This window comes from Canis lupus, chromosome X, assembly GCF_048164855.1.
Source record: "Canis lupus baileyi chromosome X, mCanLup2.hap1, whole genome shotgun sequence".
NCBI classification, from domain to species: Eukaryota; Metazoa; Chordata; class Mammalia; order Carnivora; family Canidae; genus Canis; species Canis lupus.
The window spans coordinates 107,260,548-107,273,191 of record NC_132876.1 but is presented as its reverse complement, the minus strand read 5'-3'; the positions used below and the strand labels follow the sequence as shown (position 1 = coordinate 107,273,191).

Genomic DNA, 12,644 nt, shown 5'->3' with positions numbered 1-12,644 from the left:
CAAATGTCTCCAATTTTAACCCAGGCGGAAAGAGTTGCGTGAGCGGAGGCTTTGTCCAGCTGGTGCCTTTGAGGAAACCCAAGAAGCCCAATGTGATTGGAGCTCAGAGTTTAAAGGGAAAAGGGACAAAAGACAAGATTGAAGAGAGAGGAGGCGCCAAGAGCGTGCAGGCCTTGTAGGCCGTGTGAAGATTTTCGCCTCTGTCCCCGGGCACTGGGAGACCGTTTGTACATGTCATATTGAGGGGTGTGATGGCTTTTGCCAGAACACACTGGCTGCGTGTAGAAAATGGCTTGATGTGTGGAGGCCAGTTCAGAAGGCCCTGTCGCGCTGTTCTGTTTTCTAGCTTGGGATCTGAATGGAAGGTTGAGTTTGTCTTCTTTCTTAGAGAGAACCCCAAGCATTACTGGGTATTCTTTTCTCTGTGTTCTCCTCAGGTCAGTGTGCAGGGCCATTGTCTCTTCTCTGTAGCCCCTGGTCTCTTTGAACTTAGAAATGTACTTTGCCTGGTACCTCCAGGTGGTTCCCCAGAATCCGCTGCCGAGGCCACAGCAGCAGCCGGTGGGCATGGAAATTTCCTGTCTTCCTGTTAGCCCTTTCACTCCTTTGGCTTCTGTCAAAGGTGCTGTTGCTTCTCCTCTTTGGGATAGAGAAGAGAAGAGAGCCCAGTTCCTAATCCCTCACTGCTAGAAACCCCATTTAAGGAGGACAGCCTGGGGCTCCTGGGTGGCGCAGTTGGTTGAGCGTGGGACTCTTGATTTCAGCACAGGTCATGGTCTCAGGGTCCTGAGGTTGAGCCCCACATCGGGCTCTGGGCTCTGTGCTGAGCACAGCGTCTGCTTGTTTCTCTCTCTCTCTCTCTCTTTCTCTCAAATAAATAAAGTCTTTAAAAAAAGGCAGCCTTTCTTGACCACACACTGTAGTTTGAACAGCTGGGAATAGAACCTCTGCTACTCTTACCTCCTCATGGAAGGTGGGAGTGAAAACAGGGGTTAGTTGGGAAGTGGCTTTTTAAACCTATGTTTACAGTGTTTTGATGCCGCTTTCACAGATGAGGGAGGAATTGTCAAGTCTAGAGCTCAGATTTTTTAGGATTTGAGGGATGCAATATTTATCCCACTCTTCCTTGCCGTAGGGTGTGGTATAAGCTGGAGTTGAAAATAGCTGTCCTGTATTTTTTTTTCACTTTGGAAGTCTTCCTGGCATCATGTAGTTTTTTTTTTTTGGGGGGGGGGGTTGTTTTGCTCTTTGAACCAGTGAATCAACCCTCACCTTAAACCCCTATTGCATTTCACCTTTGAGAAAGGAAATTTTAAAGCTGTGCTTTGCAGAACTGAGGAACTAACTTAGACTTAAAAGGGGCAATAACACAGAGAGCGTCTATAGAACAAAGCAAAGTAGTGCTCTCCTTGGAGAATGGTGACGTTTAATTAAAAGGAAGCTGTTGGGTGAGGAAATCGGCAATCAGCATTGACTTTGAGCGGAATGGGGAATGGGGGAGGAGGGAATCTGGGCTGGCGATGTTTCCTGGGATCATAGGCATCAAGAAGGCCTGTTCAAGTTTGGACACCACTGGTTTAGACCAGGACATGATGTAAAGTCAAGCCTTAGGGACCAGCCAGCTTTGTCCTGTCCTAACATCACTAGGCTTCCGTTCCCTGGCTAGCTAGGTGCCTCAGGAGTGTGTCTCCCTGGTTACAAATGGGGTGACAGGGCATAGTGGTAGATGGCTCAGCACGGAGTTGGTGCACGACTTCAAAAACATGTCTCAGTGTCACCAGGGAATGCCTTCCAGTTAAGATTGAGAGCTCCATTAAAGTCCATGAGGGCATTGCTGCCTCAGGCTTAACCACTTGGGGACCTTGTTCTCACACACAAAAGCGACTTGCACAGTTTTGCTGGGTACCTGATGGTTGAATGAACAGGAGTTAAGAGACCTGAGCCCAACTCAGAGATCTAACCTTTACTACCTGAGTTTCCTTGGACAGGTTCTTAGGGTCTTCTCAGGAGTGGAGTAGAATGGGATCAGTGATACATGCTTCTTAGGGTTTGTGGGGGATTAATTGAGGTCATGTACAATACACCTGGCACAGAGCAGGTGTTTGATAAATGAATGCTATCACCACTGGGTCCTTGGATGTTCAGGACTGCTCAGGAAGGACCCCTGCCAGGGAAACATAACCATGAATGACCTTTCCCTTATAATGTTAAGATGCTAGAAAGTGGCAGGACAAAATATGTAATTAGGGTTTTTAGTATAGGAAAAAAAATGAAGATGGATTTTAGTGACTTTAAATTCACCACAGGCCTTACATTGAATTATCTGCTAAGATACAAATTATCTAACTAGGAAAGCTATTTTTATGAGTTAAAATATCATATTGGCAGGTTCATTGTAATTCTATGCTGTCAAAGAGTAATGTTAAAATTTAGTTTAAATTATTTTGAAGTGTAACCCTGATAAGTGTAATCCTTATAAATTCACTTGTAAGTGAACATAATAAAAGAGTTACCTTCCATTAGACTTTTGTAAGTCTGGCAGTTTTATAAAATCGATTTCATTATGGGCAAAGAGGTCTTTTGTGTTAAATGGGGGGATTTTTATGTTATTTGGTAACCCGTGATTTAGATTGATGAGTTAGAGGTTGTTAGTGCCCCTAAAAATAATCTCTGCCCCTTTTTCTTAAGCTGATGCCAGCCAACAATTATCATTTATAAGATGATGATAAAAAATGAACAGAGAAAAGGATTCTGACAGTTTCTCTCCCTATATTTAGGTGGGAGTTTCCCAGAAGAATGAGAAATATCAGTTCTTATTGTCTTTTCAGTGTGTCAGAAAGACTCAGGTAATCCCATGCTTGACTGGCTCTGGGCGGCGGAACTGCAGAGTTGGGTGTCACACCGTTCGTGAGGGCTATGGGATCCACAGACCATGACTTAGTTAACTTGAATTTTATTTTTTAATGAGAATAACAACGGGCTTTGCAAGCTGATTTAGAGTCTCCAGGTCCAGCTGCCTAAGAGTTTAATACCCATGCAGTGTGAGTTAGAAAAATGAAATTTCTCAGTACGGTAAATAAACTGAGGAGCCTGGAAACCAAATTGAAGTCTGTAGCCTGGAAAATCAACAAGGACTAAAAATAGTAAGATTAGAGGTGACAGTCTACCATGGACCATCCAAAGGTGGTTTTTAAGTACCACCAGAGGAGAAACCAGGCCATGATATAATAGGTTTAAAAATATATATATTTCTAGAGAATGTGTTTGTTATGTTGGTGTGGAAGGGCATACCTTCCCTTAGAATGTGGATTCGACTTTCCAAAGCTTTGATTTTTCCTGTTTTTCCTTTGAGCTAGAATTAAGAGGACACTCTCCCTGATTTCTGAGGGAGAAATGCTGGCATAATCTACCAAGAGATTGAGAATTCACCTTGATGACACGTGACATGAAGGTTTAGGACGCAGTTACTGTTTGCATTAAGCAAATCAGGCACATGGCTTCAGCATCCATTGGTCTCTTAGCAGGTAGACTGAGGATCCCCTTTAGAACAGGCACAGAGAAGGATTGCAGGGTTGGGAGAAAGAACACAAAAGAGTGTGTTTTGACAGACTTCCTGTGCCCTCGAGCCATCTCATTCAAATGGCATCAACTCAGCACCAAGGTTTTTGGTAGGTATTTGCTCATAGGCCTGAAACTTTGTGCATATGAAATTTTTGAAAACAGTGTTAGGTGAGAAGGTCCTAAATGTTGTGGAAACTTCAGATGACTGGCCTGAGCTGCATGGGACTGTTGTGAGCTCTTGACTTACCAGGGACTGCCAAGTCTTCAGGAGTCTGGTCCATCCTTCAGAATTCTTTCTCCTGTTCCAGATCCCTCAGTAAAAGCCCTTTCTCAGCAGGAGAGGTGAATTGAGTAAGGTTGGTGGTCCTGTCTCAGCTTCTGAGCTTAAAGGAAGTTGAGTGCCAACTAAGTATTTACCCACAGATGAAGACTAGGAAGTGGGTGATTGAATTCGAGACCACTGGTATGATGAAACTTAGGCATCCTAAAAACTGGTGTTCATGAAAACTGATGAAGTAACTCTTGGATTTCACTGTATGATACAGAGACTGGGATGGGAGAGAAGGAGATTATGGATTTTGCATAATTGGGGCGTTGCTGATTATAACGAGCAATGATAGAAGAAGTCCAACTTCTCACAGTTCCTTTTTTGTTAGATGAAAAACTCTCAGACTTAACTTTTTCAGGAATTCAACTCTGCAAATGTGGACTGAGCACCAACCATGCTAAGCAGTAGGCCCTGGCTGATCAAAGATGATTGTGACCCAGCCCCTGCCCCACAGACTACTCAGTTTAATGGAGGCTAGCCATTGTTAATGCCGGTTTTATGTACCAAGATTACTTTTTACGTCACAGTACTTGGGGCCCAATGATCAAAAATATTTTCATGAAAATTCTCCCTCGGGTTGTCCCTGTGAGCCAAGCTTATGTTACAAAGGCATGGCTGTCCATGAACTAGAAACTAGTTCTACATGGATTGTAGATCTGAATGTGAAACAATAAGGATTCTGTAAAAAAACAGAGGAGAATATCATGACCTTGGGACAGGCAAAGTCTTCTTAAATGGGACACCAAATATGCGAGCCACACACAGAATAAAATGGGGAACTTGGATTATATTAAAATAAAGAATTTTGGTTCATCACCCAATGATGCCATGGTGAAAGTGAAGCTGATCCAAGGGGAGATTTCACAATACTGCTATTCAACGAAGGACTTGGTGTTGAATATATAAAGAAATTCTATAAATCAGTAAGAGAAAGGTAGATTACCTAGAGGTAGGGGACATCGACTTGAGGGAGCACTTCCTTAATGAGAGTATTTGTGGTCTTGATCAGAAGTAGTGACTGGAAGGGAGCACAAAGGGCTTTTAGGGCTCTGGTCATAACATTGGTTACGTGGGTGTGTTTACTTTGTGAAAATCCTTCAAATTATGATCAGTGTACCTTTCTGTATGTATGTTATAGTCTCATTAGAAACACATGAAAATTTCTTCAACACAAGAAAATGCCTTGTTGAAGAAGAGGAATGCGAACAAAATATTTGTACAAGGTTAACACTGCAGAATATCCCTCTTCGTGGGGCGTTGTCTCTATGGTGGAGAACATGGGGCTCGGCCAGGTGGCTCGGGCAGGTCCTGTTTGTGAAACAGTCCTGTACATGGAGCGGCCGTGTCTCGGGTTAGCATGTGGCCTTCAGCTACCAATAGCCTGAGAAAGGAGGAGGAAAAAACATTTAGGGAAAAGCACGAGAAACAGGCTTGATTACTTGAGCTTTGTGAACGGCTGACTGGGCCCCCATTGATGGATCACTTGGGTGTCCGGGCATTGACAGAAGGAGTTTCTTTTTTTTAATTTTTAATTTTTAAAAATTTTCTATTTTATGTTTTAGAGATTTTATTTATTTGTTCATGAGACACATAGAGAGAGGCAGAGACACAGGCAGAGGGAGAAGCAGGCTCCACGCAGGGAGCCTGATGGGAGACCCGATCCCAGGTCTTCAGGATCACGCCCTGGGCCCAAGGCAGGCTCTCAACCACCGAGCCACCCAGGCGTCCCGACAGAGGGAGTTTCTTTGCGTTCAAATGTTTGCTCTTCACCACAACCCTGGGAGATAGGCACTGTTATGCTCCAGATTTACAGATGAAGAAACTGAGGCTTAGAGAAGTGATACAATTTGCTTACTTCCAGCTAGAAAGAAGCAGCAAGTGGCAACTGGAAACCACTTCGGTGTGATTTGAAAGCCCCACCCCCTTGATATGTCTATTTTATCTGTTTATGAGAAAAACAGTTTTATTTGATTAAGGCTAATTTAGAGAAGAAAAAAATACGTAATATGGGTTATGTTCAAATTGGATGATCAGAAGCATTTAGAAACTGACTCTGTAGTCTCAGGTTTGTCACACTAGAGATTTTTATGAACTGGAGCTTTCCTTTTCTGTTGTGACATGGTTAAGAATACCCAGAAAGGGGCGAAGGTTGAGACATTGTCCAAGAAGCAACACAGATGATGATGGGAATGCCCTTGCGTGGGTGACCCAGGAGCCCTTCTCAGTGCGTTAGGGACATTTTAATAACCTGAGTAATTGCCTTTGATAGGCAGGCTTTGTTTTCTGCTCATTAATTACTCTCCAGGCTAGACTTTATTCCTCTTACCTCTAATTCAAATACAGAGATACATAAAATGGATGCTGCCAACTGATTGCCACATCACTGTCTGCATATCAATGCTCTCCTGCCTGCTTGGGCATGAGGAGGAGAGACGGGGAAAGGGTATGACAAGTAACCCGTGTAGCTGAATTTGTTTTAAAAGCCATATTCTGGGATGCCTGGATGGCTCAGCGGTTGAGCCATAAATGAATAAATATCTTTATTTATAAATAAATATAAATAAATATTTATATGTAAATATTAAACATATAAATATATAAAAGTATTTATAAATTAAAATAAAATAAAAATATTTAAAATAAAAAAAAAAATAATAAAAGCCATGGGCAGCCCGGGTGGCTCAGCGGTTTAGCGCCGCCTTCAGCCCAGGGTGTGATCCTGGAGCCCCGGGATCGAGTCCCGCGTCGGGCTCCCTGCATGAGGCCTGCTTCTCCCTTTGCCTGTGTCTCGGCCCCTCTCTCTTTGTGTCTCTCATGAATAAATAAATAAAATCTTAAAAAAATAAATAAAAGCCATATTCTAGTATGGAAGCCAGATTTTTTAAATAAAAGATTTTATTTATTTATCCATGAGTGACACAGAGAAAGAGGCAGAGACACAGGCAGAGGGAGAAGCAGGCTGCCTGCAGGGAGCCCGATGCGGGACTCGATCCCAGGACCCCGGGATCACGCCCTGAGCCGAAGGCAGATGTTCAACCACTGAGCCCCCCCCCGCCCCCGGTGCCCTGCAAAGCCAGAGTTCTGACACATACAGCCATTCCTCACCTTATTGGACTTCCCTTTACTGGGCTTGGCAGATCCTGCAGTTTTTACAACCTGAAGGTTTGTGGTCACCCTGCATTGAGCCTATGTATTTGGTGCCATTTTTCCAACAGCAGTGTGGTCCCCACTTGATGTCTCTGTGTCACATTTTGGTGGTTCTTGGAATATTTCAAACCTGGTCATTATTTTTCTATTTCCTACGGTGATCCGTGATCAGTGAGCTTTGATGTTATCGTTGTGATTGTTCCGGGGCACCACGAACCATATACAGATGGCAAACTTAATTGATCAATGTTGTGTGCGTTCTGACTGCTCGTCGACTGGCTCTTTGCCCATCTTGCTCCCTCTCCTCAGGCCTCCCTATTCCAAGATGCGGCAATATTGAAATCAGGCCAATTAATGGCCCTACAGTGGCCTGGAAGTGTTCAAGTGAAATCTCTCACTTTAAATCAAAAGCTGGAGGTGATTAAGCTTAGTGAAGAAGGTTTGTTGGAAGCTCGGCCTCTGGCACCAGGTAGCCAAGTTGTGAGTGCAAAGGAAACATTCTTGAAGGAAATGAGAGTGCTCCCCTAGTGAACACACGAATGATAAGGAAGCAAAACAGGCTTATTGCCGATCCGGACAAAGTTGCGGGGGGTCTGGACAGAGAGTCAAAGCAGCCACAGGATAGAGACCTTTAGGCCACAGCCTGCTTCAGAGCAAGGCCCCAACTCTTGAATGCTGTGAAGGCTGAGAGAGGGGAGGGGCTGCAGAAGCAAAGTCGGAAACTAGCAGAAGTTGATTCATGAAGTTTAAGGGGAGGAGCTGGTGCCATCATGTAAGGGGAAGCTGCCTTTATCCAGTTACCCAGACATCCAAGCTCTCCGGAAGACCTAGCTCAGATAATTCATGAAGATGACTACACTGAACGTTGTAGATGGAACAGCCTTACTTGGAAGAAGATGCCACGTAGCACTTGCATAGCTAGAGAGGAGAAGTCAGTGCCTGGCCTCAAAGCTTCCAAGGACAGGCTGACTCTTGTCGGGGGCTAATGCAGCCCTGGTGACTTTACCCTGGAGCCACTGCTTATTGATCACTTTGAAAATCCTAGAGCCCTTAAGGGTTAGGCTAAACCTACCCTGTGCTCTCTAAATGGAGCAGCAAAGCCTGCATGACAGCACATCTGTTCACAACATAGTTTAGTGAGTATTTTAAACCTCTTGTTGAGACCTACAGATCAGAAAAAGAGGTGACTGCACCTGGTCACCAACTCTGATGGAGATAGATGTACAGTGAGATTGATGTTGCCTTCATGCCTGCTAGCACAACATTCACTCTGCAGCCCATGGATCACGGAGTCATTTTGACTTTCAAGTCTTATTATTTAAGAAATAGGTTTTATAAGGCTATAGCTGCCACAGATAGTGATTCCCATGATGGATATGGGGACAGTAAATAAAAAACCTCCTGGAAAGGATTCACCATTCTAGATGATGTCAAAAGCATGTGTGATTCATGGGAAAAGGTCAGAATACTGACACTCACAGGAATCTGGAAGAAGCTGATTCCAGCCCCCATAGATGACTTGAGGGGTTCAAGACTTCAGGGGAGGAAGTAATTTCAAATGTGGTGGAAATAGCAAGAAAACTAGAAGTGGAACCTGAAGATGTGACTATATTGCTGTCATCTCATGATCAAACTTGAATGGATGGGGAGTTTTTTCTTATGGATGAGCAGAGAAAGTTTTTTTTTTCTTTTTAAGATTTATTTACTTATTTGAGAGAGAGAGCATGAATGGGAAGGCAGAGAGAAAGGGAGAGAGAATCTCAAGTAGACTCTGCACTGAGCACAGAGCCTGATGCGGGGCTCGATCTCATGAGCCCAAGATCAAGACCTGAGCCAAAACCAAGAGTCAGACGCTTAACCAGCTGTGCCACCCAGTCACCCCAAGTAAGTAGTGTCTTGAGATCGAATCTCCTCCTAGCAAAGACACTATGAAGCTTGTTGAAATGACAACCAAGGATTTAGAATATTACATAAACTCAGTTGATAAAGCAGCGGCAGGATTTGAGAGGATTGACTCTAATTTTGAAAGAGGTTGTACTGTGGGTAAAATGCCATAAAACAACATCTCATGCTACAGAGAACTTGATCCTGAGAGGAGGTGTCGGTCTATGTGGCAAACTTCATTGTTGTCTTAAGAAATTGCCACAGCCCTCCTAGCCGTTGGCAACCACCACCCTGATCTGTCAAAAGTAATCAACATCTAGGCAGGACCTTCCACCAGCAAAAATAATATTGTTGAAAAACTTGTTGGAAAACTCAGATGATGGTTAGCATTTTGTAGCAATAAAGTATTTTTAAAAAATAATTCATGAGAGACACAGAGAGAGGCAGAGACATAGGCAGAGGGAGAAGCAGGCTCCCCACCAGGGAGTCTGATGCAGGACTCGATCCCAGGACCCCAGGATCAGGACCTGAGCCAAAGGCAGGCGCTCAACCGCTGAGCCACCCAGGTGCCAGCAATGAAGTACTTTTTTTTGAATTAAGGTATTACATTGTTGTTTTTAGACATAATGCTATTGCACACTTAATAGAATACAGTATAGTATAGTGACTTTTATATGCACCAGGAAGCTAGAAAATTCATTTGACTTGCTTTATTGCAATATTCACTTTATTGCAGTAGTCTGGAACCGAACCCATGATATCTCTGGGGTATGCCTGAACTAATTACTGATACTTGTGCACAGTTAAGGTTTTGGGAATGCCCTACTTAGCATCACATGTCCTCTTTTTACCTTCTGTGATACACACACTGTCTTGGGTACACACTCAGGTACATATTTACTATTTGAGTTCTTTTGTTCCCATGGCTTGTTTTTAGTCCTCAGGGCATTCTTGTTTGCAATCTGTGGAGTGTTTATAGCATTGGAATAACATCACATCCCTAAATAGAATTTGGATTATTTACTTCCAAATGCATCTCCCCAACAATCTAGTGACAGTAGAAAGGGCACATGATTTGATTTGAATAGAACTTATATGTGAGTATGGTTTTAGAGCTTTCTGCTTATTAAATAAAAAACAAAAACAGGGACGCCTGGGTGGCTCAGTGGTTGAGCATCTGCCTTTGGCTCAGGGCATGATCCCAGAGTTCTGGGATCGAGTCCTGCATCGGGCTCCCTGCAGGGAGCCTGCTTCTCCTGCTGCCTGTGTCTCTGCCTCTCTGTGTGCCTCTCATGAATAAATAAATAAAATATTAAAACAAAAACAAAAACAGAAACAAAACCAATCTTCCTTCTTGTCCTTGGGGCTACTTATCCTGCTTTTATTGCTACGATAATACACAAAAAAACACCAAACAAGTTGAAACAATTGAAAACGCCCACGTCCAACTCAATTTATTTTATTTGGATCCGTGTAGTTATATGGACTTCTTTGATGTCCAGGTGCTCTGGACAGGAGCTCTGGACTGCATCATTTTTTGAAAGGTAGGACTTCTGGTGTAGAAGTAGAGGTTCCTCTTCAGGGAATATGTAATTATTTATTAATTTGATTAGCACTCTCCATTGTGTCTTGAAGCTATTCAGAGTACTGTGGGAGCATCTGTTGTGCCGTCATTTGGAGGCTGCTAGGTTGTTTCAGAAATAAACTCCAAATGCCTTGACAACGGCAGTTTGACATAGCTCGATGCAGGCAGTGCCACGGGGCTGCACGGGGATTCTTCATCCTGGCTTCATGTAGGTAAATTAATACAGTAAAGTACATCCAAGGTGTGTTTGGGGGGGAGGGTAGTTTTTATTGAGTCTTGCCTTTCCCTCCTCCTCTATTTAATAGTGACAGCTGTCATTTTCCAACTTCAAACAATAGCATCAGTGATGTTATAAATGGCAAATCATTTTCTGGGTGGGCTCATGTCTATGCTGGCAGCTATTTCATACACATGACCTCATTTAAACGGGCAGGACTCCACATGTGTAAATGGACAAGTTTTCAGGCAATTTGGGTAGGCTTTCCAATCTCGCCTCTCCATTTCCCGTCTAAACAACTTTTTTCATGTCCACAGCATGTTTATGCAACATTGAATAAAACTTCTAATGGGCAATTTCTTCCAGGTGACCTCCCTGAGAGGCTGGGCTGTGAAGAAATCTTAAGAAACCCGACCCTGATGAAATTGCCTCCTTTGAGAATATTACTCGGTGCAGAAACAAGGAACAGAATTCAGTTATTTTTGGTTCTTGAATAAATGAATTCTGTTTTTTTATGTAGGTGGCAGAAAACATTAACCCCTGCAGCAGGGCCAGTCTGAGTTGGAAATTAAACTTTTGGTTTCTCTGAATTAGGAGAACCTGGGAAAAGAGAAGGTTAAAAAATTTTTTAAAAAAAATTTGAACCTCAAGCAACTTAGACTTGGTTCTGCCATCTGTATATCTTTTATAGATGTGTCTTTCCCAGGGTTGTCTGTCTTTACGTTTGATTTTCTGGAGACCAAGACTGGGGTTATTGAATGACCTTTAACTTGGCACCATGTAGGGATGGCTACTAATGAATCCTTTCTTAATTTTCCTAGCACTTTTGGAGAAATCTATCAGTAGAAGGCGGGACACTGAAGCTATACAGAAAGCCAAAATCCTTTATTCATCTTGCATGAATGAGAGTGAGTAATAAAGAAAATAAATAAAATATTTAACACCCTATCCTTCTGAGAGTCTATTAATGTTTAAAGATATTGTTTAAGGGAAATGAGAACTACTAAGAATTCGATTAATGTTTAAAAGTGTTGTTTGAGGAGAGGAACACTTCTCAAAGACTGAATTTTGACTCTCCTTGTCTTAATATTCTATGGTTGATTTGATGCAGAAAATAGGAAAAGCATTTTATTTCTATGGCTTGGGTTTTTTAGGTATCAGTCACTCCATGAGAAACTTGGGGAGGGTCAGGAAGGCAAACCCCACTGTTTGTGGTACAGAAATAAGAATCCAGAGGCCCTGTCTGGTCTGAAAAGGAGCCTGGGAGAGAGGGCATTTGGGAGTGTTGCTGTATCCCATAGAACCTCACTGGGGTCTAGGAAAATCCAGATTCCCAGGTGGGCCTGGCTCCTTCTACTTCCCCATCAGCCTAACAGGCACCTTAGGTGGGTGTCTTTGGCCTATGTTGGCATCTTGGGTCTGATTAGAGTTAAGGTAACACTTGCCATTTAATCTGGTGTGTTTTCTCAAGAACACTACAGGAAGAAGCCAGTGCCTGTGGGAAGTGTGTTAACTTGTTTAGGATGTGGAGTATTATTTGGTGAGCTAGAAGAGGGTAGTAAAAGACGACAAAAGAGTCTAGAAGCATTATTTCACATGTATTGGGGGAGTGGTTGGTTTGGCTGAGTAGTTTCCTTTACTTAGGATTGTTCCTTAGTCTTCTAGAGTGTTCTCAGCCTAATATTGCTCATTGGGCTATAGTGAGCCCATCTTTTCTTGTGGGGAATACCTAGAAGTTTCCCTAGTCAGCTATCCTGGCTAGAAGACCGAGTTCAGGCAGTCACACTGAAGTGTGGGTCATAGACGGTCCTATGTCTGTGGTCATGCCCAATCCACGGCGCTTCTAACAGCTGAAATGTTCAGTTGGGGCCTTCTGGGGAAGTTTCTCTTGAGAAGATACACCTGCATTCTGGTTTGGTGGT

General features: G+C 43.2%; 1 protein-coding gene across 5 annotated transcripts in view; it reads left to right on the top strand.

Moving 5' to 3' along the window:
- Positions 1-12,644, top strand: part of PHEX (phosphate regulating endopeptidase X-linked) — a 210,125-nt gene that overhangs the window by 33,151 nt on the left and 164,330 nt on the right. For all 5 annotated transcript variants that reach the window (XM_072818317.1, XM_072818316.1, XM_072818315.1 and 2 more), the window contains one exon: positions 11,544-11,630. In XM_072818317.1, coding sequence (XP_072674418.1) covers positions 11,544-11,630 — 87 coding nt within the window. The remainder of the gene's footprint in view (positions 1-11,543; positions 11,631-12,644) is intronic.